This window comes from Cherax quadricarinatus, chromosome 44, assembly GCF_038502225.1.
Source record: "Cherax quadricarinatus isolate ZL_2023a chromosome 44, ASM3850222v1, whole genome shotgun sequence".
Lineage (NCBI taxonomy): Eukaryota > Metazoa > Arthropoda > Malacostraca > Decapoda > Parastacidae > Cherax > Cherax quadricarinatus.
In genome coordinates, this window is record NC_091335.1 from 5997317 (window position 1) to 6023427 (window position 26111).

The following is a 26111-nucleotide window of genomic DNA, read 5'->3' on the forward strand; positions in this document are numbered from 1 at the left end:
CTTAAAACCTTTTATGTAGTTATCCTTTTATGTAGGTATCACATCACTGTTTTTTTCCTGTGTAACAAGAGGATTATTTTCACAATTTTCAGTATTTTATTGTAACACACTATTTATTGGTGTGTGCCAAAGTATCAGTATTATGAGGATCAGCTAGTAATTGTGAAGGTATCAGTGGATATCTGTTATTTTTTTTGTATGGTATCATTAAAACTTTTGGTATCATCTCATCAGTAGTATACATTTCTTAACCCTAGGATCCTTGTTTCTAAACATTATCAATTGTATGCTCTTTTTGCCAAGGAAACATATTACAACATTATATTCCAAGTTTGGTGTAGCATTCAGTGGTATAAATACTTCAGTTAACATTTTACCATCGGTTCCCTGTACAGTGCATCTAAAACCTATTTTAAAGGTTATCGCTAGTGTATTCCTCACTCGTTGCTTGCATTTTAACTCTGGTTGTCATGTACAATCACCATCACTATTTTCCCTAGGTTCATTACCCGACTCATTAGACTAATGCTGCTTTGGGCCTCTGTTGCCCATCCTAGCTCAAGACATCACATTATACCTAGCTCTTGCTGCATAATAGGCCTGGCATTACCATCCTAGCTCAAGGCACCTTACCATTCCTCATACCTAACTTGTACTGCATGACAGGCCTGGCACTGCTATCCTAGCTCTAAGCACCTTATCATGCCTCACTCTCATTACATGATAGGCTTGGCTTTTCTATCCTTGCTATTGGCACCTCTTCATGCCTATCAGAAGCTATCTTGAAATCCACAGATAGTTAAATCAAGTATCTTTATTATGCACCTTGTATGCATCTTGTGGAAAATCCAGATGTATGCCATCTGCCCATTCATTTCTTTCCTGAATATTCCTGAATATATGATATGACTTCACAAGGGTGAAGATATGGGTATAATGGGTTGTTGTAATGCTTTGTAATGTTCATGATATTGTTCAACAGGTGAAGCAGATGAAGAGTGTGAGGGCAGTGAGCGTGATGCTGGCACTGGTGGGGGACTGTTTCCTGGGGCTCCTGACCATGATGCCAGCCCCAAGCCAGCCACCAGACTCAAAGAGAAGAGGATGAACAGGTATGTAGTGCTATATTAGAACTTGTATTCTTCATAAAAGTTTTATTATTTGTATTTTTATATTTTTTTTATATTTTTATTTTGTTTTTATTATTTGTTATATATTATTATACTCTTATTTTTATTTGTATGAAAATACTAAGGGTCACACTGCTTGGTAAATGGGAAGGAATCAGGTTTGATGGAAGGAATAGGAAGCTTCAGTTCCTCAGAGCAAGAGTCCTTCACTAGAGCATTAAGGCCACCCCTCTTGAAGGTTCTCCATAAAAGGCATCAGAAGGTTGTGCACACTTGAGCGAGCCACTACAGCTTAGCTTTACTGCAGTTTCAGAATATAAGTTATTACAGTATACATTTTGTATAGTACAGTATGTGTACTGTACTATGTGGGAAGCAGAATTTGCCTAAGTGTTTCTTTGTGTCTAGGATGAGTCACCCTCTCTTGCTGGGAGTCCTGGAGGTGGGGGAGCAGAGTACCTGCACTCTAGAGGAGGGGTAGGGATATTTGCAGTTTGGAAGGGTGAAAAATTTTACATTTAGTTATCTGAACTCTAGTATCCACACACCTCTGGCAGGATAGTGATAGAGTGAATGATGGTGAAAGTTTCTTTTTCAGGTCACCTTACCTCTGTGGGAGATGTCCAGTGTGACAAAATTTTTTTTTTTTTTTTATTATCACAATGGCCGATTCCCACCAAGGCAGGGTGGCCCAAAAAAGAAAAACTTTCACCATCATTCACTCCATCACTGTCTTGCCAGAAGGGTGCTTTACACTACAGTTTTTAAACTGCAACATTAACACCCCTCCTTCAGAGTGCAGGCACTGTACTTCCCATCTCCAGGACTCAAGTCTGGCCTGCCGGTTTCCCTGAACCCCTTCATAAATGTTACTTTGCTCACACTCCAACAGCATGTCAAGTATTAAAAACCATTTGTCTCCATTCACTCCTATCAAACAGGCTCACGCATGCCTGCTGGAAGTCCAAGCCCCTCGAACACAAAACCTCCTTTACCCCCTCCCTCCAACCATTCCTAGGCCGACTCCTACCCCGCCTTCCTTCCACTACAGACTGATACACTCTTGAAGTCACTCTGTTTCGCTCCATTCTCTCTACATGTCCGAACCACCTCAACAACCCTTCCTCAGCCCTCTGGACAACAGTTTTGGTAATCCCGCACCTCCTCCTAACTTCCAAACTACGAATTCTCTGCATTATATTCACACCACACATTGCCCTCAGACATGACATCTCCACTGCCTCCAGCCTTCTCGTCGCTGCAACATTCATCACCCATGCTTCACACCCGTATAAGAGCGTTGGTAAAACTATACTCTCATACATTCCCCTCTTTGCCTCCAAGGACAAAGTTCTTTGTCTCCACAGACTCCTAAGTGCACCACTCACCCTTTTCCCCTCATCAATTCTATGATTCACCTCATGTTTCATAGACCCATCCGCTGACACGTCCACTCCCAAATATCTGAATACATTCACCTCCTCCATACTCTCTCCCTTCAATCTGATATCCAATCTTTCATCACCTAATCTTTTTATCCTCATAACCTTACTCTTTCCTGTATTCACTTTTAATTTTCTTCTTTTGCACACCCTACCAAATTCATCCACCAATCTCTGCAACTTCTCTTCAGAATCTCCCAAGAGCACCGTGTCATCAGCAAAGAGCAACTGTGACAACTCCCACTTTGTGTGATTCTTTATCTTTTAACTCCACACCTCTTGCCAAGACTCTCGCATTTACTTCTCTTACAACCCCATCTATAAATATATTAAACAACCACGGTGACATCACACATCCTTGTCTAAAGCCTACTTTTACTGGGAAATAATTTCCCTCTTTCCTACATACTCTAACTTGAACCTCACTATCCTCGTAAAAACTCTTCACTGCTAACTTGAGCCTCACTATCCTCGTAAAAACTCTTCACTGCTTTCAGTCACCTACCTCCTACACCATACACCTGCAACATCTGCCACATTGCCCCCCTATCCACCCTGTCATACGCCTTTTCCAAATCCATAAATGCCACAAAGACCTCTTTAGCCTTATCTAAATACTGTTCACTTGTATGTTTCACTGTAAACACCTGGTCCACACACCCCCTACCTTTCCTAAAGCCTCCTTGTTCATCTGCTATCCTATTCTCCGTCTTACTCTTAATTCTTTCAATAATAACTCTACCATACACTTTACCAAATACAGTGGACCCCCGCATAGCGACCTTAATCCGTGCAAGAGGGCTGGCTGTTATGCGAAATGTTCGCTATGCGAATGAATTTTCCCCATAAGAAATAATGGAAATAAAATTAATCCGTGCAAGACACCCAAAAGTATGAAAAAAAATTTTTTTTACCACAAAAAAATGTTAATTTTAGTACACACAAACTGAAAAAGGCATGCACAATTACATGACACTTACTTTTATTGAAGATCTGGTGATGATTGATGGGATGGGAGGAGGGGAGAGAGAGTGTTAGTGTTTAGAAGGGGAATCCCCTTCCATTAGGACTTGAGGTAGCAAGTCCTTTTCTGGGGTTACTTCCCTTCTTCTTTTAATGCCACTAGGACCAGCTTCAGAGTCACTGGACTTCTTTCGCACAACATATCTGTCCATAGTGGCCTGTACCTCTCGTTCCTTTATGATTTGTCTAAAGTGGTTCACAACACTGTCATTGTAACAGTCACCAGCACGGCTTGCAATAGCTGTGTGAGGGTGATTTTCATCAAAAAAGGTTTGCACTTCAAGCCATTTTGCACACATTTCCTTAATCTTTGAAGTAGGCAATTCCTTCAATTTCTCTCTCCCCTCCTTTGAACCAGTTTCCCCAGGTCTGGCCTCTTGCTCTTGAAGTTGATCTATCAGCTCATCAGTGGTTAGTTCTTCATTGTCCTCCTCCACCAACTCTTCCACATCCTCCCCACTAACCTCCAACCCCAAGGACTTCCCCAATTCCACAATTGATTCCTCAACTGGTATACTCCTCTCAGGGTTAGCCTGAAACCCTTCAAAATCCCTTTTGTCTACACATTCTGGCCACAGTTTCTTCCAAGCAGAGTTCAAGGTTCTCTTAGTCACTCCCTCCCAAGCCTTACCTATAAGGTTTACACAATTGAGGATATTAAAGTGATCCTTCCAAAACTCTTTTAGAGTCAATCGAGTGTCTGTGGTCACTTCAAAGCACTTTTGAAACAGAGCTTTTGTGTACAGTTTCTTGAAGTTGGAAATGACCTGCTGGTCCATGGGCTGCAGGAGAGGAGTGGTATTAGGAGGCAAAAACTTCACCTTAATGAAGCTCATGTCCCCATAAAGTCGCTCTGCCACGTCTGTAGGATGACCAGGGGCATTGTCTAACACCAGGAGGCACTTAAGGTCTAATTTCTTTTCAGTTAGGTAATCTTTCACATTGGGGGCAAATGCATGGTGTAACCAGTTATAGAAAAATTCCCTAGTGACCCATGCCTTACTGTTTGCCCTCCACAGCACACACAAATTATCCTTGAGGACATTCTTTTGCCTGAACGCTCTGGGAGTTTCAGAGTGATACACTAATAAAGGCTTAACTTTGCAATCACCACTAGCATTGGCACACATCAACAAAGTAAGCCTGTCTTTCATAGGCTTATGTCCTGGGAGTGCCTTTTCCTCCTGAGTAATGTAGGTCCTGCTTGGCATTTTCTTCCAGAACAGGCCTGTTTCATCACAATTAAACACTTGTTCAGGTTTCAGTCCTTCAGTTTCTATGTACTCCTTGAATTCCTGCACATATTTTTCAGCCGCTTTGTGGTCCGAACTGGCAGCCTCACCATGCCGTATCACACTATGGATGCCACTACGCTTCTTAAATCTCTCAAACCAACCTTTGCTGGCCTTAAATTCACTCACATCATCACTAGTTGCAGGCATTTTTTTAATTAAATCGTCATGCAACTTCCTAGCCTTTTCACATATGATCGCTTGAGAGACGCTATCTCCTGCTAGCTGTTTTTCATTTATCCACACCAATAAGAGTCTCTCAACATCTTCCATCACTTGCGATCTTTGTTTCGAAAACACAGTTAAACCTTTGGCAACAACAGCTTCCTTGATTGCCGTTTTCTTGCCCACAATAGAAGAGATGGTTGATTTTGGTTTCTTGTACAACCTGACCAGGTCGGTGATACGTACTCCACTTTCATACTTATCAATGATCTCTTTCTTTATTTCAATAGGAATCCTAACCCTTATTGCTGTAGGGTTGGAACTAGAAGCTTTCTTGGGGCCCATGGTCACTTATTTTCCAGAAACACCACCGAAAACACTGTAATAATACGAAATATTCCGAGTGTATGCTTGAATGTTACCGCGGAGGCTGGCTGGTAAACAATGGCACAGGCGGCACATGTGAGGCTGGCTGAGGGCGCACATTGGACGCGTCTCGGACGAAGGCCGCTGAGCGGATTTTTGTCCACTATGCGGGGCAAAATTTTAGCGAACAAAGCGTCCGCTATGCGGATTGTCCGCTATGCAAGGCGTCCGCTATGCGGGGGTCCACTGTATACTCAACAGACTTATCCCCCTATAATTTTTGCACTCTCTTTTGTCCCCTTTGCCTTTATACAAAGGAACTATGCATGCTCTCTGCCAATCCTTAGGTACCTTACCCTCTTCCATACATTTATTAAATAATTGCACCAACCACTCCAAAACTATATCCCCACCTGCTTTTAACATTTCCATCTTTATCCCATCAATCCCGGCTGCCTTACCCCCTTTCATTTTACCTACTGCCTCACGAACTTCCCCCACACTCGCAACTGGCTCTTCCTCACTCCTACAAGATGTTATTCCTCCTTGCCCTATACACGAAATCACAGCTTCCCTATCTTCATCAACATTTAACAATTCCTCAAAATATTCCCTCCATCTTCCCAATACCTCCAACTCTCCATTTAATAACTCTCCTCTCCTATTTTTAACTGACAAATCCATCTGTTCTCTAGGCTTCCTTAACTTGTTAATCTCACTCCAAAACTTTTTCTAATTTTCAACAAAATTTGTTGATAACATCTCACCCACTCTCTCATTTGCTCTCTTTTTACATTGCTTCACCACTCTCTTAACCTCTCTCTTTTTCTCCATATACTCTTCCCTCCTTGCATCACTTCTACTTTGTAAGAACTTCTCATATGCTAACTTTTTCTCCCTTACTACTCTCTTTACATCATCATTCCACCAATCGCTCCTCTTCCCTCCCTCACCCACTTTCCTGTAACCACAAACTTCTGCTGAACACTCTAACACTACATTTTTAAATCTACCCCATACCTCTTCGACCCCATTTCCTATGCTCTCATTAACCCATCTATCCTCCAATAGCTGTTTATATCTTACCCTAACTGCCTCCTCTTTTAGTTTATAAACCTTCACCTCTCTCTTCCCTGATGCTTCTATTCTCCTTGTATCCCATCTACCTTTTACTCTCAGTGTAGCTACAACTAGAAAGTGATCTGATATATCTGTGGCCCCTCTATAAACATGTACATCCTAAAGTCTACTCAACAGTCTTTTACCTACCAATACATAATCCAACAAACTACTGTCATTTTGCCCTACATCATATCTTGTATACTTATTTATCCTCTTTTTCTTAAAATATGTATTACCTATAACTAAACCCCTTTCTATACAAAGTTCAATCAAAGGGCTCTCATTATCATTTACACCTGGCACCCCAAACTTACCTACCACACCCTCTCTAAAAGTTTCTCCTACTTTAGCATTCAGATCCCCTACCACAATGACTCTCTCACTTGGTTCAAAGGCTTCTATACATTCACTTAACATCTCCCAAAATCTCTCTCTCTCCTCTTCATTCCTCTCTTCTCCAGGTGTATACACGCTTATTATGACCCACTTTTCGCATCCAACCTTTACTTTAATCCACATAATTCTTGAATTTACACATTCATATTCTCTTTTCTCCTTCCATAACTGATCCTTCAACATTACTGCTACCCCTTCCTTTGCTCTAACTCTCTCAGATACTCCAGATTTAATCCCATTTATTTCCCCCCACCGAAACTCCCCTACCCCCTTCAGCTTTGTTTCGCTTAGGGCCAGGACATCCAACTTCTTTTCATTCATAACATCAGCAATCATCTGTTTCTTGTCATCCGCACTACATCCACGCACATTCAAGCATCCCAGTTTTATAAAGTTTTTCTTCTCTTTTTTAGTAAATGTCTACAGGAGAAGGGGTTACTAGCCCATTGCTCCCGGCATTTTAGTCGCCTCATACGACACGCATGGCTTACGGAGGAAAGATTCTTTTCCACTTCCCCATGGACAATAGAAGAAATAAGGAAGAACAAGAGCTATTTAGAAAAAGGAGAAAAACCTAGATGTATGTATATATATATGCATGTGCGTGTCTGTGAAGTGTGACCAAAGTGTAAGTAGGAGTAGCAAGATATCCCTGTTATCTAGCGTGTTTATGAGACAGAAAAAGAAACCAGCAATCCTACCATCATGCAAAACAGTTACAGGTTTCTGTTTCACAGTCATATATCTAATGTTAAAATATATAATGTTAAAAAAATATATAATGTATTTTAAAAATGTGTATATATGATCCAAAAAAGAAAGAAACACTTTCACCATCATTCACACACAATCACTGTCTTTGCAGAGGCACTCAGATACAACAGTTTGGGTGTCACTCCAAACAGTCAATATCCCAAACTACTACTTCAAAATGCAGGCAATGTACTTCCCATATTTACACACACACATGTATACATACCATATACTCCACCATAAAGACACCCAAATGTTGCATATGTTTTATTCATCTACTTATCAATTTACAAACCATTGATTTAAAATATTTTTTTAAGTCTTCAGGATAAAGTGTCTGATAAGAAAATTGGAATGCTTGTAGTATTATCAAACTGACTTGTTTATATAGCAACTAGTACAGTATTATTTGTCCTTATAAAAAGTGATTTACAAAAGAACCTGTATAATATTGAGCTATACTACAGTAATTACTACGTCTTTCTAATGTTTATTTTTTATTTTTACATTTTAGTCTGTTGATGAATTGTTTTTCATTTAATAAACATAATTTTAACGTCAGTGCATGTAAAACAAAATTGTCAGCGCACGATGTACAGTTTCGCTTCTCTACCACTCGATAGACCTAACCACACCAACAAAGGAAAGCAGCAGAGAGATCGACGAAAACTGCGCGAGAAGAGACGAAGCACCGGTGTTGTTCACCTTCCCTCTACAGAGGTAAGAAAACAATGCCACACTTAGATTTATTTTGTGTATGTGTGTGTGTGTGTGTGTGTGTGAACATTAATTCATATGCATGAATGTGTATGAATCACTGAATGGAAGTATGTCTTTCCATTTGCAGAAATAAGCTTTGTTTGGGGTTCCATTTAGTGGCATGGTTACCTTTCTCCTCAGTTGTTGCAGTGCAATAATTGAACAATTGTCTGTATACAGTACTTGGTATAATTAATGTCTCTTATGTGTAGGTATTCTTCACCATAGAACTTCATGTTTTATATTTTAATATTAATATACAGTAGACTGTTATATTACATGGTAGTTACATTCTTGAAAACGCCATGTTAGGTAAAACCGTGTTAGATAAACTGAAGAACTTTTGGGAAAAATAGGGAGCCCCCAAAAAACTAAACTTTTTTGTAGACCAACAGATCTTACAAAAATAAAAGTGAATATGTAATTATAGTTCATTGTCATGATATATTATATTTTTACTGCTTAAGACTACAAATGCAACAGAAATAATAGTATTTCTTACCTTTAATTGTGGTTACTGGTGTTTGTGGATGATTGTGAAGAGAGTGGAGATGCATGGTTTGGCCCTACTGGGCTGAGGTGAATGGTTGTTGGTTGTCAGCAGAAGTGGATGGTAGAGGTTCTGGTACTAAAGTCGATGGTTATATTAGAGTGTGCATAAATTCTGTAATGGATCTCTGGGCTCTTATACCCTGCAGTATATTATACAGCTGATGGAAAGGCATCATCATATGGTCTAGACCCTGTTTCAAAGTACTGCTTCTAGATTTGCCAGGGTCCTTTTCATTGAAAAAGTCTGTTAGTTCAGCACCAACATGGAACTGCTCACATATCTGCTGCAGTGTTAACTGTTTTTCTTCAGGTTTCCTTGTATCTGTGCATCAAGCTCTGCCAACATTTCCTCTGGACTCCTGTCTTTATTATCATCATCATAATCATCTAAGAGCTCATTCACATGTTCATTCATATCTGCAAAACCATCACCTGGTAATCTCTTTGCCAGCTGAACAATTTCCTGAACCTGACTCAAGCACAGGAAAACCAGTGACTGGTTTGACCTCCAAATTACTGGTAAGGTGTTTTTATCTACACCTTTCAAAGCGTGAGGATTCTTAGAGTGGTAAATAACCATGGGCTTACACTTGAAATCACCTGACGCATTACCGCAAGGGATTAAGGTGAAGCAATCATTTGCTATCTTGAAACCCAGTGCACTTTTCTTTTGCTGACTGATATAAGTTCTTGTTGGCATTTTCTTTCAGAAAATACTTGTCAGCATTAAACACTTGATGTGGCTCATAGCCACCCTCAGAAATAATATCCTGCAATTCAGCAGGAAAATTACTTGCTGCTGTATGATCAGCTGAAGTACTTTCACCAGAAAACTTAATATTATGTAACTTATTATGCAACTTAAAGTTGTGGGACCAGCCTGTGTTAAACATGCACTTTTTCAGGCCTTCCTTATCACACACTGCTTTAAACAACTATAAGTCCTTTTCCCTGATTAAGATGAAATTAAGTAGTGCACCTTTCTTTGTTTTTTGTTCGATCCACTCGAGCAACAAATTTTCAGTTTTATTGTTGTGATCTAAATGCATGAGATGACATCCTGGGATATTTATTACACAAGCTTGTATATTCACCTCATTCTTTTTAATTGTACAAACTGACACCCACACTATATCCACCACAACTGAACCACTCTTAAGCTTGTCTGGTATCTCGATTTTCTTCATAACTCCTAGACTTAAACACTTAAACCTTTTCTTGCCGTTTTCAGCAACACTTGTATGCCTACTGGGTACCGTGATTGCTTGGCAGATACAAGATATGGCAATTAAAAGATCTAAACTGAATCCAGACACAAAATAAGCACAGCTTCATCCTAGCTGTGTTGGGGAAGTACCCTGCGGGCGACGCTCCAGATTTTTCCCCTCCCGTAAACCAAGCCATGTTAAGTTAATTTTACGAAGTGTTGTATAAAATTGTGCCACAATTTTTCAATAGTGCAATAACCAAAATGTGCCAAATAAAACCATGTAATATAACGGTCTACTGTACTGTACGTATTTAAATTTTATAATCAGTTGGTTCTGAGAACTTCCCTGTAAACTCTGCAGCTGACTTCTTTTTTTTACTCATTAGTTACCTTATTTATACACTGTTAAATTGTTTTTTAACAATTTTGGGGGGTTAAATTAAAGTTTTGTCTTTTATCTCTTATTTGTAGTAGAATGCAAGAAAATTTAAAACTAAGGGAATTCCATACTGAATTGCTCAGTTTGCGTACAGTACTCGTGGTACAAATAAAAAAAAAAGAAAAATTTATCTCAAATTATCCTCATTTTGTGAAGATTATTAAATATCAGGGAATTTGACAGGTTAAGTCTTCTGTCTTTTAATACCACTCCTAGGAACATTTGACAAGTTAGGTCTTCTGGTAATCTTGATACCACTCCTGAAGGATATTTCCTACTGAATTCTTGATGCAATTATTTTCAAGATACCAGCATCCCTGACTCCACCTAACAGGTGGCTGTTGAAGTAATGAAAGTGATCCACAGAATGTAGTTTTTCATGCTTCAAAATTTTCATATTTTTTTTTTTTTTTTTTTTTTTTTGCCCATTCTCTGAAGTATTTGTCTTGTCGTTCAATCTTGTCTTTCCTGGTGCTGTATGCTGTCTCATTCAGAATTTAGAATTTAGCTTAGTTTATTCGACATTTCCTCTGCATTGCTCTATCTAGTAGTTCATTTCATTTGACGTTACTGATATCTTGACACACCTCAAATTTTGCTGCTCTCCTGCTAAGATTCTTGGAGCTTTGCTTTGAATCTGTGTTTATTTAAAATCGGATAATGTGTTCACGGTTCCTTAGTTTTTTACCCACCTTTCCTGAGTGAATAAGGTAATTATTCATGGTTAGAATAAAACTCTGCTTTCTATCATATTGACTAATCAGGTAGTTTTTCCAATCTGTTAATTTGTTCAAATTTATGTAAAAATTAATAGTCATATTCCACTAGTACTACATCGTTATTATATTTAATTATAATTTAATTTTGCATATATGAGGGTTTTATTTTCTTTTGTGTTTTGGAGAACAGTTAACTATCCTTCGCATAATTTTAAAATTTTCGCTACAGTGAATTTCAACGTACATGGAATTGTACCCTTCATCTTGTTTTTGGATTCCAGACAGACATGACTGCTTACCCGAACATATTTCATCTCAGTTTGCAAGGTGAGGAGCAGGTTGTTTCCCAGCTGGTGGGAACACATTGAAGCATTGCACGAGAAACTGCACCTGTTTACTGGGTCTCAACAACAATCTCACCCACTTTTCTTTTTTGCAATTATTTGCTGGCAGGATAGCACTTCAGAATTTTTGAGTTTCATGGAAATAATTGAAGAAAAAAAATTCTTGAGTTTCTAAAGTGATTTGCAGGCTATCATTCATGCCTGTTATCAGTCTAATAGAGAGTGCAGTTGAGGAAACTACAAGATTTTTAGCTGGAGTTATTGGTGTGAGAGCCACAGTTTAACCTTTTTTTATGCACTCTAAATGTGCTACCTGTTTTGAAGGATATTTTATTACAAAAGCACATTTTTCTGATAAAGCTTATGAAATTCAAGATCAAGCAGGATGGGGAACACTCAGCATGTGCCTTAGGCTTAAACAGTGCAGATGAATATTTATTTTCTAGGCACTTTTAAAAATGAAACCTTCAACCAGTGTTCTTAACAATAGTTAAGACACAAACCCAAGTCCTACCTAAATGTTATATTTAAAAACATGGCCAACATAGGGAGTACTGGTAGGGCTACCTTGCTTTAAGGTAGAGATGGAAGTATGTATTTATATAAGAAATGTGGATGTGAGAAGAATGAGAAATAGTTACGGTAGTTGTGGACAAATATAATGGAGCATAATAATAGTGGACAGCTGGAAGCAATGGATAATGACAAGTTTATAATTTGGACTAGCAAGGTAGATGCAAGAAATGAAAGTCCAAAATCAAGTAGAAGGATTTGATAAAAGAGAGAAGGATGAAAGTGTGGAAGTGCTCAGAGCTATGTAAAGAGAGAGAGAGCATTGTCAGTTTGGAGGAACACTGAGCTGTATCAAGATAAGTCTCGTGAAAATTTGGCTTGCCACCCCCTTTTACATGATAGAAAAATGCATTAAGTAAAGAAAGATATATTTTTTCTAGTATATTTTGCATAAAACCTGGTAACTTACATTTCGTGATTTTAAATGTAAACCTATTGATTTTTTAAACACTTTGTGTCCCTGAAGTGTTAAAAAGGATTGTTTTCAGGCCTTTTATATGTATTTATCTATTGCAGTTGCCTTTTTTAACATAATATAAAGGCAAGATGGTTAACCACTATTGCTTGAACATATTACTAACAATGTCTTGTTGTGAAAGAACATTAGTTATTTATACTAAGCAATCTTTAGTGTGAAATAACAGGAGTTTTTTATAATATTTATGTAATATTGCATTCAAAAATTTAAAGTACTTATTTGCATGCTTATTTACATCAGTTTTTGAAGAGAGGCTATTTGCGCCCACAGTCTACAGGCGGCAGCACTGGTGAGGATGAAGAGCTATTGTCCATGACAGCTGAGACACGCCGCAACACACACTACAATGAGCACCCAGAGAAGGAGAGAAATGTTACAGGATCTGGTGACTATCATCACTCTTCTGCTCCTGGTCCTGCAGTCATGGCTGACCATAAGCACAAGAAATCATTTACAAGTCATAGAAATAAAAGGTTTGTTACAAACTTGTAGTTTATAGAATGTCAAACAGTGAAACAGCTTTGTGCATGTGTGCGTGTGTGTGTGTGTGCATGCGTGTATGCGTGTGCGTGTGTGCACGTGCACATGTGTGCGCTTGTGTGTGTGTGCACATGTGTGCACGCTCTCCTATATGTGGTTGCATGGGTCGAGTCTCGGCTCCTGGTGTTTTTGTGCGTGTTCAAGTGTGCGTTTCATTGTAGTATAAAGGATGTATAAATTGTTATTAATTTGTTAGAAAAAATCACAAGATGGTGGTCTTAATTGTGTGATGACCTACTCGCTTATTACGAGCATCTACGTAAATACTTCTCCACTACATGATTTTTGGATTATCTTTGTCAGCTTCAGTAATAATTCTTTATGATTTAGTCATCCCTTATTTAACCCCTTCAGGGTCCAAGGCCAAAATCTGAAGTGGTGCTCCAGTGTCCAAGAAATTTTGAAAAAAAAAAATTATTTTTTCTTACAGAATTAAAGAGCATATTTTTGTGAAGGTAATAAGACAAAAAAAAAATTTCTGATCAGTACTTACCGAGATATAGTGCCAAAAAGTTTGTCCAAAATGATGTGGTGGCGGCAACATCGACGAATTCCACATACGCGCATTACTTTATTTAGCGGTTTTTATAGTTTTTTCTTTTCTTTTCCAATTTTTTTCTTTTCCTACTAACATTTGGGGCCTGAGAGACCAATACTGTATATAATGTATATATATAAACTCACTGTATTGAACACAATAACCGCACTAAAGTTATTATCATATTATTGTTTACCACTGTTGTTTATTACAATAAACATGCACAAATCTTGTATAATACTAATGTTCTATCATATATTTACATATTTACAATCACTGGACATGGTTTTAGAACTGCTGGAGCTTGTGGAACTCCTTGAAACAAGGCACCATGCACAGAGGCACCTTACATTCCTCACACTTAAACAGAGTGTCTTTGCGTCTTTGTTGCCGTCGTTTTGTTTGTGCACAGACGATGCATCTCTTCTGAGCAAATTTCTTCTGAGTTGAAGGAAGCTGTATTATGAAATGATCACCTTCCCTCCTCAAACGCTTGGGTATATCCTGAGTAATTCAAGGACCTTGTTGTATAGCAGGTGTTCTTACCTGGTTCTTCATTATGAGTTGTCTGACAACAGACAAACAAAATTCACCATACGGTGGTCTGTTGCCAGTCTTTATGTGGTACATATTATATGCATTGAGCATTGAAATGTCCATGAGATGGAAGAAAAGTTTCGTGTACCACTTGTAACTCTTATGAACACAATCAACAAAACCAATCTTCATGTCACATTTGTCAACCAAGCGCATGTTTTGTGTATAATCAATCACTGTCACTGGTTTTCGAATACGTTCATTAGTCACTCGATCAACTTTGCCACTGTCTTGCATTTCATTACAGTGAATGGTTGTCAACAATGTGATATCTCGTTTGTCATGCCACCATAATGCCATGATGTCATTGGCAGTAAACACCTGCACGTCATCACCATGAGCACCTGCGTTGAGCCTGGGCATATGTTTACGATTAGAACGCACTGTGCCACACACATCTGTCTTGTTCACTCGCATGAAATCACTGAGTAATGGGCTTGTGTACCAGTTATCGGTATATAATGTATGCCCCTTAGCAAGATAAGGTGCCATCATGTTTCTCACTACGTCACCCAAGATACCCAATAACATCTTGGTATCTTTCAATGTTTTACTTCCCGTGTATACAATAATATCCAACACCAGGCCACTGTCACAGTCACAGGGTACAAACAGTTTTATACCAAAGCGTTTCCTCTTGCTCGGTATATACTGCTTGAATGACAGTCTACCTTTGAACAAAATCAAAGACTTGTCAATTACAAGATTCTTGAAATGAAGTTGGTAGAATTACCGACAATATGTAAAGTAAAAGGACACAAGTGCAACTAATGTGACATTTATTGTGGCAACGTTTCGCTCTCCAGGAGCTTTCTGGAGAGCAAAACGTTGCCACAATAAATGTTACATTAGTTGCACTTGTGTCCTTTTACTTTACATACAAGATTCTTGAATGGATAAATTATTATAATCAAGTGGGAAGCGCTAAACCCGGAGGATTATACAGCGCCTGGGGGGGGGGATGTGGAAGGCATTCAGGCTTAATTCGGGGAACTGGAGCACAGATCCAATTCCCTAAATCAAGAGCCCCTCACCAACATCAAGGAACTTGAATGGATAAAAGTATATGCTGAACTTTTGTTTGAGATGCATGAAAACATTTCTAATCTTGTATAACCTGTCACTTTTGTCAGGCCTGGTTTTGTCAGAGAAGTGCAACATACGTAACATTAAGATAAACCTGTTCGCTGGGATGATTTCACTGAAGACCGGGATAGAAATTAGCCGATCTGTGGACCAGTATGCTTTTATATTATGCTTATAGACATGAGGCATAAGCATTATTGTTGCAAAAAGCAAATACATTTCTGCAACAGTCATCTCTTTCCACCTGTGTAGTCTTGACTGTTGTGATATGATCATATTTGCCATGGTGTACTCAAAATACTTATTACTTTCCCTGACAATAGTTTCCATCAATGGCTGGTCAAAGAATAATTCAAAGAATTCCAGTTCATTGGCCGTGGTTCCAAGGGGACAAGTGGGTAGAATTCCACTTTGAGAGTCATCAAAGTGGTGGGGCTTGGGAACAAAATTGGGATTTTGCTGCCAATCCCAGATACAGTTTGCTGGTGGATACTGGACATCATAGGCTGGTTGTGCAGGTGGTTGTGGTTCTGGTGGGCTGGTGGCTGACGCTCTGCTTTGTCCTTGAACTGACGAGTCAGCAGTGTGGGTCCCAGCCTGGGCTGGTGAGTCACACATGGCAGTGCCACTACCATCACCACTACCACCATCTACTGATGCCTGTGGTCTATCCATGCCAAGTGTAGCCACATCATCCTCACTATCACTATCTAAACCTGGTGTAGGGCCACGGGATGTACTCCGTCCCCTGGGCACAGCATAGGGTACACTACCCGAGCGCATGCGGCGGCGAACATACCGACACTTCACTGGTGAATATGATTCCTCACTATCACTACTCGAATGATTGTCAAGCGCAATAAAATCACAATCCACGTCACTATCATCATCATTACTGAAGTCAGAGGCCTGGCCATGCGAAAATATTAGTTTTCCTTGCGTTGAGGCACAACCGACCGTGAGTCACAAGTGCCCACACCAGAGGTAGAAGGTTGAGGATCGTCAGGGTTTTCTGCACTATTATCGATATCCTGGTCATTCCTTTCGGTCTCTAACTGATCAAAACCATAGAATTCGTCTTCATTTCCACTTCCATCAGTGTCAGAACTATCAGATAGGAAGAGGAGAGTCCCAATTTTCCGGGGAGTGAGAGCTGACTTGTGACGAGGCATGGTGAACAAGGGTAACTGAGCCGGCGTTCCCACAATGCTATGCGGGCTCCTAGATTTTTTGTTTATGGCACACACCCACCACGCAGACCCGTTCTCTCACAAGTAGGCCTATGAGCGCTTTCGCGCTAAATTTGACGGCGCTAGAATTTTGGCGTAGATCTACGGTTTGGACACTCAACGTGAAGCCGTAGATCTACGGTATGTATGGTGTGTTAACCCTTTCAGGGTTAACATACCCTTTCAGGGTATGTTAACCCTGAAAGGGTTAACATACAAATTCTTGTTTTCATAGATTAGTTGTTTGATTGTGAATGTTAAATGGGAGGTTTTCCTGGATTTCCATATCTGCAGCTAGAAATTACAATGTACTGTACATTGTATTTTTATTTACTTGGTTCGGTTTTTTTTTTTTTTTTTTTTTTTTTTTTTGCTGCTGTGTCCTCTGTATACTAGTTAATTGTTTGAATGCTAACTCATTTAGTACATAAGTCATAATACTGTAACTGGAACATTAAGCTACATGTTCATGGATTCTAGATCAGGTGACTGTCATGATTCAAGGTAGACCAAAACATCATCAGTAGTTTACTGTATAAAATTTGGATTATTTGATTTTTTAGTACAGAAAACCTTCCAAATGAAAAATTCTGCAACCAGCAGACATTGTCCACTGTTACCAGTTTTAGTTCAATATTTCTGAAGTCTGTTAAGTGGGGGTCCATGAAATGAAGGGTTTACTGTATAGTGTATTACATACGTTTCTCTGTTTCTGTTAAGCATGCAGTATTTAGGTCTGTGTTTTTCCTAGCCCCCATAGTCGTTGAATAACCCATTTGTTTCCATGTACAGGTCTATAATAGCTTTACAAATTTATTTATTACTTTATGTTCACCCTGGCTATTCTCATATATTTGTAAATTACAGTAACTTATATTTTGTTTCATTTAATGGTTATATTTTCAGAGGCTCCTATTTGGTATTCCTTGTTTGATGTACTGTTATGTTCACAGGTATTCCTGGTTCAATTACCATATGAAAAAAAAGCTTTTTCTCTTTATTCTTATTTTTGCTTTTTCATGATAGTAATGGGCTTAAAATATTTTGTCTTAAATTCCTAGAATTCCATTAACATTAAGAAATTTATTCTTTAATGGTCCATTTGTTCTTCCATTGTATTTGCCTGTACAGTACTTACATAATCTCTGCTACTATGAGAAATAAGTGTACTGAATAGAAATGCATCACTAAACAAATGGAGTGAACCTCCACTATATCTTGCGCTGAGTTACCCAGATGGGTTTAGCATTTCACATGAATATTTTTTTTTTAATTAGGTACAGTACATCTTTAGACTAAATCCTTCTACTGTAATTCATTTGCTGCGAATTCTTTTATTTTTTTATCTGTCTATCCAAGGTTTTATATTTCTCATTCCTTACTGCCAAGATCACTGTTCTGTCTCTTCCATTAACTGATATTAATTTGCAATCTCATTTTATTAATCTCTAAACTTATGTTACTATTAGTTTCTTTTACCTTTTCTTACTTCTGTTTTAGGTATCTCTGGTCACTTGTTGTAAGGTTGATGCTCTCCATGTGTTATAAAGAATGAAGTAGGTAATATATTATAACAGTCCTTTGTAAGCTGTATTATTTTCTTGGCTTAAAAGTCGTGTATTTTAAAATGCTTTCCAAAACTATTACAGTCCAAGTGATCTAGAAGCAGATGACGAAGACAACCAAGATTATGACTCACTGACAATGAGCGACTCCACTCTATCTCTCGTCCAACCTGCTTCCTCAGCCATAACAAGCATTCATCCCTCTAATACTCTCCAGACTACTCGTCAGCCATCAAATGGTCGGCCTGCAACACCAACCTCTGAAAGTGTAGATGAAGTAGGTTATGTAATAGTAACGGGTTAGTATACTGCAGCTACTGCATAAGGCTAAGGTTGCCTTGTGCAGTAGCTGCATTCAGGGCATGAGTATTCTAATCTTGGGTCGTGAACACTTAATTTGTCAATAAGGGGATCCTTAGTCTTTGAGGTGGGAAGTACAGTGCCTGCCTCCACCTTGAAGGAGGGATGGAGATGTCATTCAGAGGATCATTTGAATTGCGATGTCTGTGCGCTTCTAGCAGGACAATTATTGCATTAATGGTGAGGGGGTCTCTATTTTTCAGGTCACTCTACCTCTGTTTGAGTTGATCAGCGTGTTAAAAAAAAAATAGGGAGCGTTGTTCTTTGCAAATTACAGTTAATGAGTGGTAGACATGGAGCATCACATGAAAGTAAATTTTCATATAGCAAATGCTCATAAAGCAGAGGATTACTATGTATTACTGTCTAGTATATTTTGTACACTACTGTTGGCAAGGTTTCATAGTAAACAAAGATTAACAAATGCATAAGTAAAGCCACTTATCTATGATGCAAGGGGTACTTTACTGTTTATTGCTGATCATGAGTTCACCCTCTTTACAGCATTTAGTAACTTAACACCTATTCCATATACTTGCAACATCTGCCACATTGCTCCCCTAACCACTCTATCACATGCCATTTCTAAATCCATAAATGCAATAAAAACTTCCCTACCTTTATCTAAATACTGTTCAATATGCTTCTATGTAAACATTTGATCTACACATCCCCTACCCACTCTAAAACCTCCTTGCTCATCTGCAGTCCTACATTCTGTCTTGCCTCTAATTCTTTCAGTTATAACCCTACCATACACTTTTCCTGGTGTACTCAGTAAACTTCTTTCTTTCAGCACACCGGCCGTATCCCACCGAAGTGGGGTGGCCCAAAAGGAAAAACAAAAGTTTCTCCTTTTACATTTAGTAATATATACAGGAGAAGGGGTTACTAGCCCCTTGCTCCCGGCATTTTAGTCACCTCTTACAACACGCATGGCTTACGGAGGAAGAATTCTGTTCCACTTCCCCATGGAGGTAAGAGGAAATAAACAAGAACTAGAAAGAAAATAGAAGAAAACTCAAAGGGGTGTGTATATATATGCTTGTACATGTATGTGTAGTGTGACCTAAGTGTAAGTAGAAGTAGCAAGACGTACCTGAAATCTTGCATGTTTATGAGACAGAAAAAAGGACACCAGCAATCCTACCATCATGTAAAACGATTACAGGCTTTCGTTTTACACTCACTTAGCAGGACGGTAGTACCTCCCTGGGCGGTTGCTGTCTACCAACCTACTACCTAGGACTCAGTAAACTTATTCCTCTATAATTTTTACAATCTCTTTGGTCCCCCTTCCCTTTATATAAAGGGACTATACATGCTCTCTGCCAATCCCTAGGTGCCTTTATCTCTTTCATACGTTTATTAAACAAAAATACCAACCACTCCAACACTATATCCTCCCGGCTTTTAAAATTTCTGTCACATTTCTGTCATGATCCCGTCAGTTCCAGCTGCTTTACCCCCTTTCATTCTATGTAATGCCTCACGCATCTCCCCCACAATCACATCCTGTTCTTCATCACTCCTAAAAGATGGTATACCTCCCTAGCCAGTGCATGAAATTACCGCCTCCCTTTCTTCGTCGACATCTAAAAGTTCCTCAAAATATTCTCACAATCTACCCAAAACCTCCATCTCCCCATCTACTAACTTCCCTACTCTGTTTTTAACTGACAAATCCATTTCTTCCCTAGGATTTTTTAAATTGTTTAACTCGCTCCAAAATTTTTTCTTTTCATTAAAATTTCTTGACAGTGCCTCTCCCACTCTATCGTCTGCTCTTCTTTTCCACTCTCTTCACCTTTTCTTTACTCTCCATATACTCAACTCTTCTTATAACACTTCTGCTTTGTAAAAACCTCTCATAAGCTAACTTTTTCTCTTTTATCAAACTCGTTGCTTCATCATTCCACCAATTGCTCGTCTTTCCTCTTGCACCCACCCTCCTATAACCACAAACTTCTGCCCCACATTCTAATACTGCATTTTTAAAACTATTCCAACCCTCTTCAACCCCCCACTACTCATACTTGCACCAGCCCACCTTTCTGCCAATAGTTGCTTATATCTCACCCGAACTTCCTCCTCCCTTAGTTGATACACTTTCACCTCCCTCTTGCTTGTTGTTGCTATTTTCGTCTTTTCCTATCTACCTCTTACTCTAACTGTAGCTACAATTAAATAATGATCTGATACATCAGTTGCCCCTCTATAAACGTGTATATCCTGAAGCCTACCCATCAACCTTTTATCCACCAATACATAATCTAACAAACTACTTTCATTACATGCTACATCATACCTTGTATATTTATTTATCCTCTTCTTCACAAAATATGTATTACTTATTACCAAACCTCTTTCTACACATAGCTCAATTAAAGGCTCCCCATTTTCATTTACTCCTGGCACCCCAAATTTACTTACTACTCCCTCCACAACATTTTTGCCCACTTCAGCATTGAAATTCCCAACCACCATTACTCTCACACTTGGTTCAAAACTCCCAACGCATTCACTCAACATTTCGCAAAATCTCTCTCTCTCCTCTACACTTCTCTCTTCTCCAGATGCATATACGCTTACTATAACCCACTTTTCACATCCAGCCTTTATTTTACTCCACATAATCCTTGAATTAATACATTTATAGTCCCTCTTTTCCTGCTGAGGTGGTTTAATCATTTAGAGAGAATGGATCAAAGTAGAATGACATGGAGAGTGTATAAATCTGTAGGGGAAGGTAGGCAGGGTAGGGGTTGTCCTCGAAAAGGTTGGAGGGAGTGGGTAAAGGAGGTTTTGTGGGTGAGGGGCTTGGACTTCCAGCAAGCATGCGTGAGTGTGTTAGATAGGAGTGAATGGAGACGAATGGTATTTGGGACCTGACGAGCTGTTGGAGTGTGAGCAGGGTAATATTTAGTGAAGGGATTCAGGGTAACTGGTTATTTTTATATAGCTGGACTTGAGTACTGGAAATGGGAAGTACAGTGCCTGCACTTTAAAGGAGAGGTTTGGGATATTGGCAGTTTGGAGGGATATGTTGTGTATCTTTATACGTATATATGCTTCTAAACTGTTGTGTTCTGGGCACCTCTGCAAAAACAGTGATTATGTATGAGTGAGGTGAAAGTGTTGAATGATGATGAAAGTATTTTCTTTTTTGGGATTTTTTCTTTTTGGGTCACCCTGCCTTGGTGGGAGACTGCCAACTTGTTAGAAAAAAAAAATCAACACGTCTGTCGTCTCCCACCAAGGAAGGGCGACCCAAAAAGAAAGAAAATCCACAAAAAGAAAATATTCATAATCATTCATTGATTTATATTTCAAATTTTATACCATATCAAATTTTGCTACAGTATCTCATTGGTATGCACAGTACAGTAGTATGTGGGGATACAAGTGCTTGAGGATTATTTATTGCATGTAAATAATTTTGTTAACCCCTTCTCCTGTACACATTACTAAAGTTATAAAGAGAAACTTTCGTTTTTCTTTTTGGGCCACCCTGCCTTGGTGGAATGCAGCCGGTTTGTTAAAAAAAAAAAAGAAATATTTTTTTGTTAATGAGTTAAATTTTGTATTACAGCTTTTGGAGAGTGCACGAGAGGAAAACAGACGCTTGCTGGGCTTACTGGAAGAGCGTGATCGTCGCATATCTTCCTTAGAGTCTCGCCTGTCTATACTGACTGGAGAGCTCACTCAGGCATGTACTGAACGTTCTAACCTACGGCAGGAGAATACTGCCCTAATACGGGCCATGGCCTCTCTTACTGCTAAGTAGTCCTTGCATTGTAATGTTTACTAACAAAACGCACTTATGCCGTTTCTTTGGCTGTTACACAAATAAGGCAGTGATTTGGTACTTAAGTAATATGTAATTTGAGTTGTCTTGTAGAAATATATATGGAGTATTACAGGGTTCTGCAGGCTAAGACCATCCACTCATGGCCCAGGAGAGTGCACTACAATTTCATGTAGTTCACACTGCTGCCACAGATATAACCTATGCATGGGCATTGCATAACAATGTTTTTACAACACAATCTTTTGAGGGTAAAATACTGCAGAAAAAATCGAATAGTGTATGGTATTACAATAAATACTTAAAGTAATCTTGGCATCACAGAAAGAAAGGAAACGTAGTTCCCAAGCTCTTGTATATCTAGGTCTCCTTAGGATAAAGATTGGCAGTGATTACTTTCCTTTGAGATATTTAGGTACATATTATATTCCATGGAACCATTGTGGATAATTAATGTGATAATTTGTATTAGTATCACGATTAGTTTGGTTTTAATTTTAACGAAAGTTCTACAGGAAATAGAAGTACAGTACTGGTATATTAAGCTTGGCTTCGTTCCATAAATTAGTAAATTATATAATTGTAAGTCATTAGATAGTTCACTGTAGTGTTATCCTTGGTGGACTACTCAGCTTTTTTGTGTATAACTGTTCTCGTATATAATTCTTTATTTAGGTCATTTAGGCCATAAAATTGCTCAGCAGCTACTCTTTAGCCTTATAGCTACCAATGTGCAATGTTCATGACATATAAAATCATTTTGCGCTATGCCTGATTTGTGTGTAGGAACGTTTTTATTCACTGCCTATTAGGCTTGTGTATCTGTGGTAAGATAAGCAGCACCAATGTCTTGACTACATGTGATCTGCTAATTTTGTTATAATTAATGTAAGGAAGTCTTTGCTTTTCACATATTTGGTATAAGCTGCAAACATATAACCTGTGAATTGGGCCTTGGTGTGAATCTCCACTGTCTTTATATTGTAGTCAGCCATAGCCATTATTCTTAAACACTAGGACATATGTTTAGTTATAGATGGGATTCCAATTAGGCTTATTTTTATGCTAAATATTGCAGCTGTTATATTGGTATCCCTTCTATAGCAGTTAAAAATTAATTGGTTGTTATGAGCAAATGATTATTACTGATCATGTTGCTTCAGGTCCTTTATAAAAAAAATTATAAACCATGTAGTGTACATTTTTGTATATGCACATGGATACTTAGGCATTTGCAGTTACTGTGTGTTTGTGTGTGTGTGTGTGTGTGTGTGTGTGTGTGTGTGTGTGTGTGTGTGAGTGTGTGTTTGTGTGTGTGCGCTCACCTAATTGTGGTTGCAGGGGTCGAGACTCAGCTCCTGGCCCTGCCTCTTCACTGATCTCTACTGGGCCCTCTCTCTCTCTGCTTCCTGAGCTTTGTCATACCTCTTCTTAAAACTATGTATGGTTCCTGCCTCCACTACTTCACTTGCTAGGCTATTCCACTTGCTGACAACTCTGACTGAAGAAATACTTCCTAACGTCCCTGTGACTCGTCTGAGTCTTCAGCTTCCAGTTGTGACCCCTTGTCCCTGTGTCCCCTCTCTGGAATATCCTATCTCTGTCCACCTTGTCTATTCCCCGCAGTATCTTGTATGTCGTTATCATGTCTCCCCTGACCCTTCTGTCCTCCAGTGTCATCAGTCTGATTTCCCTTAACCTTTCCTGTGTGTGTTTGTGTGTGTGTGTGTGTGTGTGTGTGTGTGTGTGTGTGTGTGTGTGTGTGCGCTTACCTATTTGTGGTTGCAGGGGTTGAGTCTTAGCTCCTGTGTGTGCGTGTGTGTGTGTGTGTGTGTGTGTGTGTGTGTGTGTGTGTGTGTGTGTGTGTGTGTGTGTGTGTTTTGTTTGTGTTTGTGTGTGTGTGTGTGTGTGTGTTTTTGAGCAGTTAGTCACTTCTCGGTTTGTGTGTGTGTGTGTGTGTGTGTTTTTGAGCAGTTAGTCACTTCTCGGTAAACTGTGTGTTTGGAGAGTATAAGTAATCCTTTGGTAATTAATTTATAGATGTTGGTACATTGTACGGTCTGTGTGTGCACTTCATTGATGCATTATTCATTTTTCTTTTTTAAACACTCCAGCTGTCTCACCAGGGTAGGGTGACTTGACAAAGAAAACGCTTATCACTGTTACTCAGTCTTGCCTGAAGTACACTGACATTACAGTTCAGATGACACTTTAAACTGCAACGTCCCCCCACCCCTCCTCCAGAGTGCAGGCATTTTGCTTCCCACATCCAGGACACGAAGTCCAGCTAACCAGATTCCTTGAATCCCCTTATTACTGTTACCTTGTTTACACACCAACACATCATGTAAAAATCACTTGCCTCCACTCCAATCTAATATGCTTGTACAAGCCTATTGGATGTACAAGACCCTAGCACTCAAAACCTCCTCTACCCCTCCCTCCAGCCTTTACTAGGATGACCCCTACACCTACTTCCCTCCACCCTACATTTATATGCCTTAGTCATCTTATTATTCCCCTCCCTCTCTGTCCATGTGTGTGTACAAATTATAGATACATTTTACATGTATAATGTGTGTAAATTATATATACATTGTAGATGTATAATGTGTAAATGTACAGTCCCTTGCAAAGTTTTAATGTGATTGCCTAACCAAGTACACCGAGGAGTACATACATGCTTGTCCACATGGATACACATGTACACACAATACAGTATAATATATGCCTCTTGTATTCATACATGTCCATGTGTCCACACATGCATTCATATATGAACACAATACAGTGTATGCCTTTGTTCATTCACATACACTATATAAAAATTCATCTTATGTTTAGCTACTAATTAACATTCCTCATATACGTATAGTGTATCATGGGATAATTTTTCTAAGATTATTGTTGATTTATTTTGAGTATTAATTTAGACTTTTCCATGACTCGTTAGGTAAGACATACATTGTCACAATTTTGTGTTACTCATCAAGTGTAATATTAATGTTTGTTATCCTCTTACTTGACTATCTAATTTATTGGCTTAAATATTGTAGCAGTAGAGAGCCATGCAGTTTTTGACTGATGGTGTTCCATATGTGGAGTTATGTGCAGCATTCCCCTCATGATGTATGACTCTTGGATGGTGTCAGCTTCAAGCTCTTTGATAGTGATAACACGATCTAATTAATTATACGAGTTGGAGAACCTAAATATTATGTGATACATGCAGCTATTGTGTTAGTTACTAGTAGGCAGCTACATGTGTGATGGCTATTGCCAAGCCAAAGTATCAAGATGACCTGCTGTGTGGGACCATCACAAATGCAGTTATATTATTTAATAAGCTTCTTTTGAAGAGATGAAAGCTCAGATATTCTTAAGTAGGCTGACTATTTTATTTAGTGGGCTTATCATTTTGAGGCTGCATCCATTTATGCAGTATAGTGAAAATATATATCAAATACACACAAGTGTAGTAAATGTTTAGTTGGTGGTGATGTTATATTTTTGGTCTTGGGAACATACAGTAATGTGGGTAGAGGTCTCTGGTGGCAGCATGTTGTCCCATCACAAGCAGACATGCCCTTTATAAAAAGCAACTTCTATGTAAGGTTATGCTGTA

The 26111-nt window shown here is 38.9% G+C and overlaps 1 protein-coding gene across 2 annotated transcripts in view; it reads left to right on the top strand.

Moving 5' to 3' along the window:
- The window catches only part of LOC128697504 (PRKC apoptosis WT1 regulator protein), a 30581-nt gene extending 6796 nt beyond the window's left edge, over window positions 1-23785 (top strand). Inside the window, exons 3-7 of one of the 2 annotated variants that reach the window (XM_053789241.2) lie at window positions 983-1112; window positions 8313-8409; window positions 13034-13236; window positions 18403-18595; window positions 22271-23785. In XM_053789241.2, coding sequence (XP_053645216.1) covers window positions 983-1112; window positions 8313-8409; window positions 13034-13236; window positions 18403-18595; window positions 22271-22465 — 818 coding nt within the window. In that variant the 3' untranslated portion in view covers window positions 22466-23785. Of the gene's footprint in view, window positions 1-982; window positions 1113-8312; window positions 8410-13003; window positions 13237-18402; window positions 18596-22270 lie in introns of both variants that reach the window. The other variant, XM_053789240.2, reaches the window with a different exon arrangement.
- The last annotated feature ends 2326 nt before the right edge of the window (window positions 23786-26111 follow it).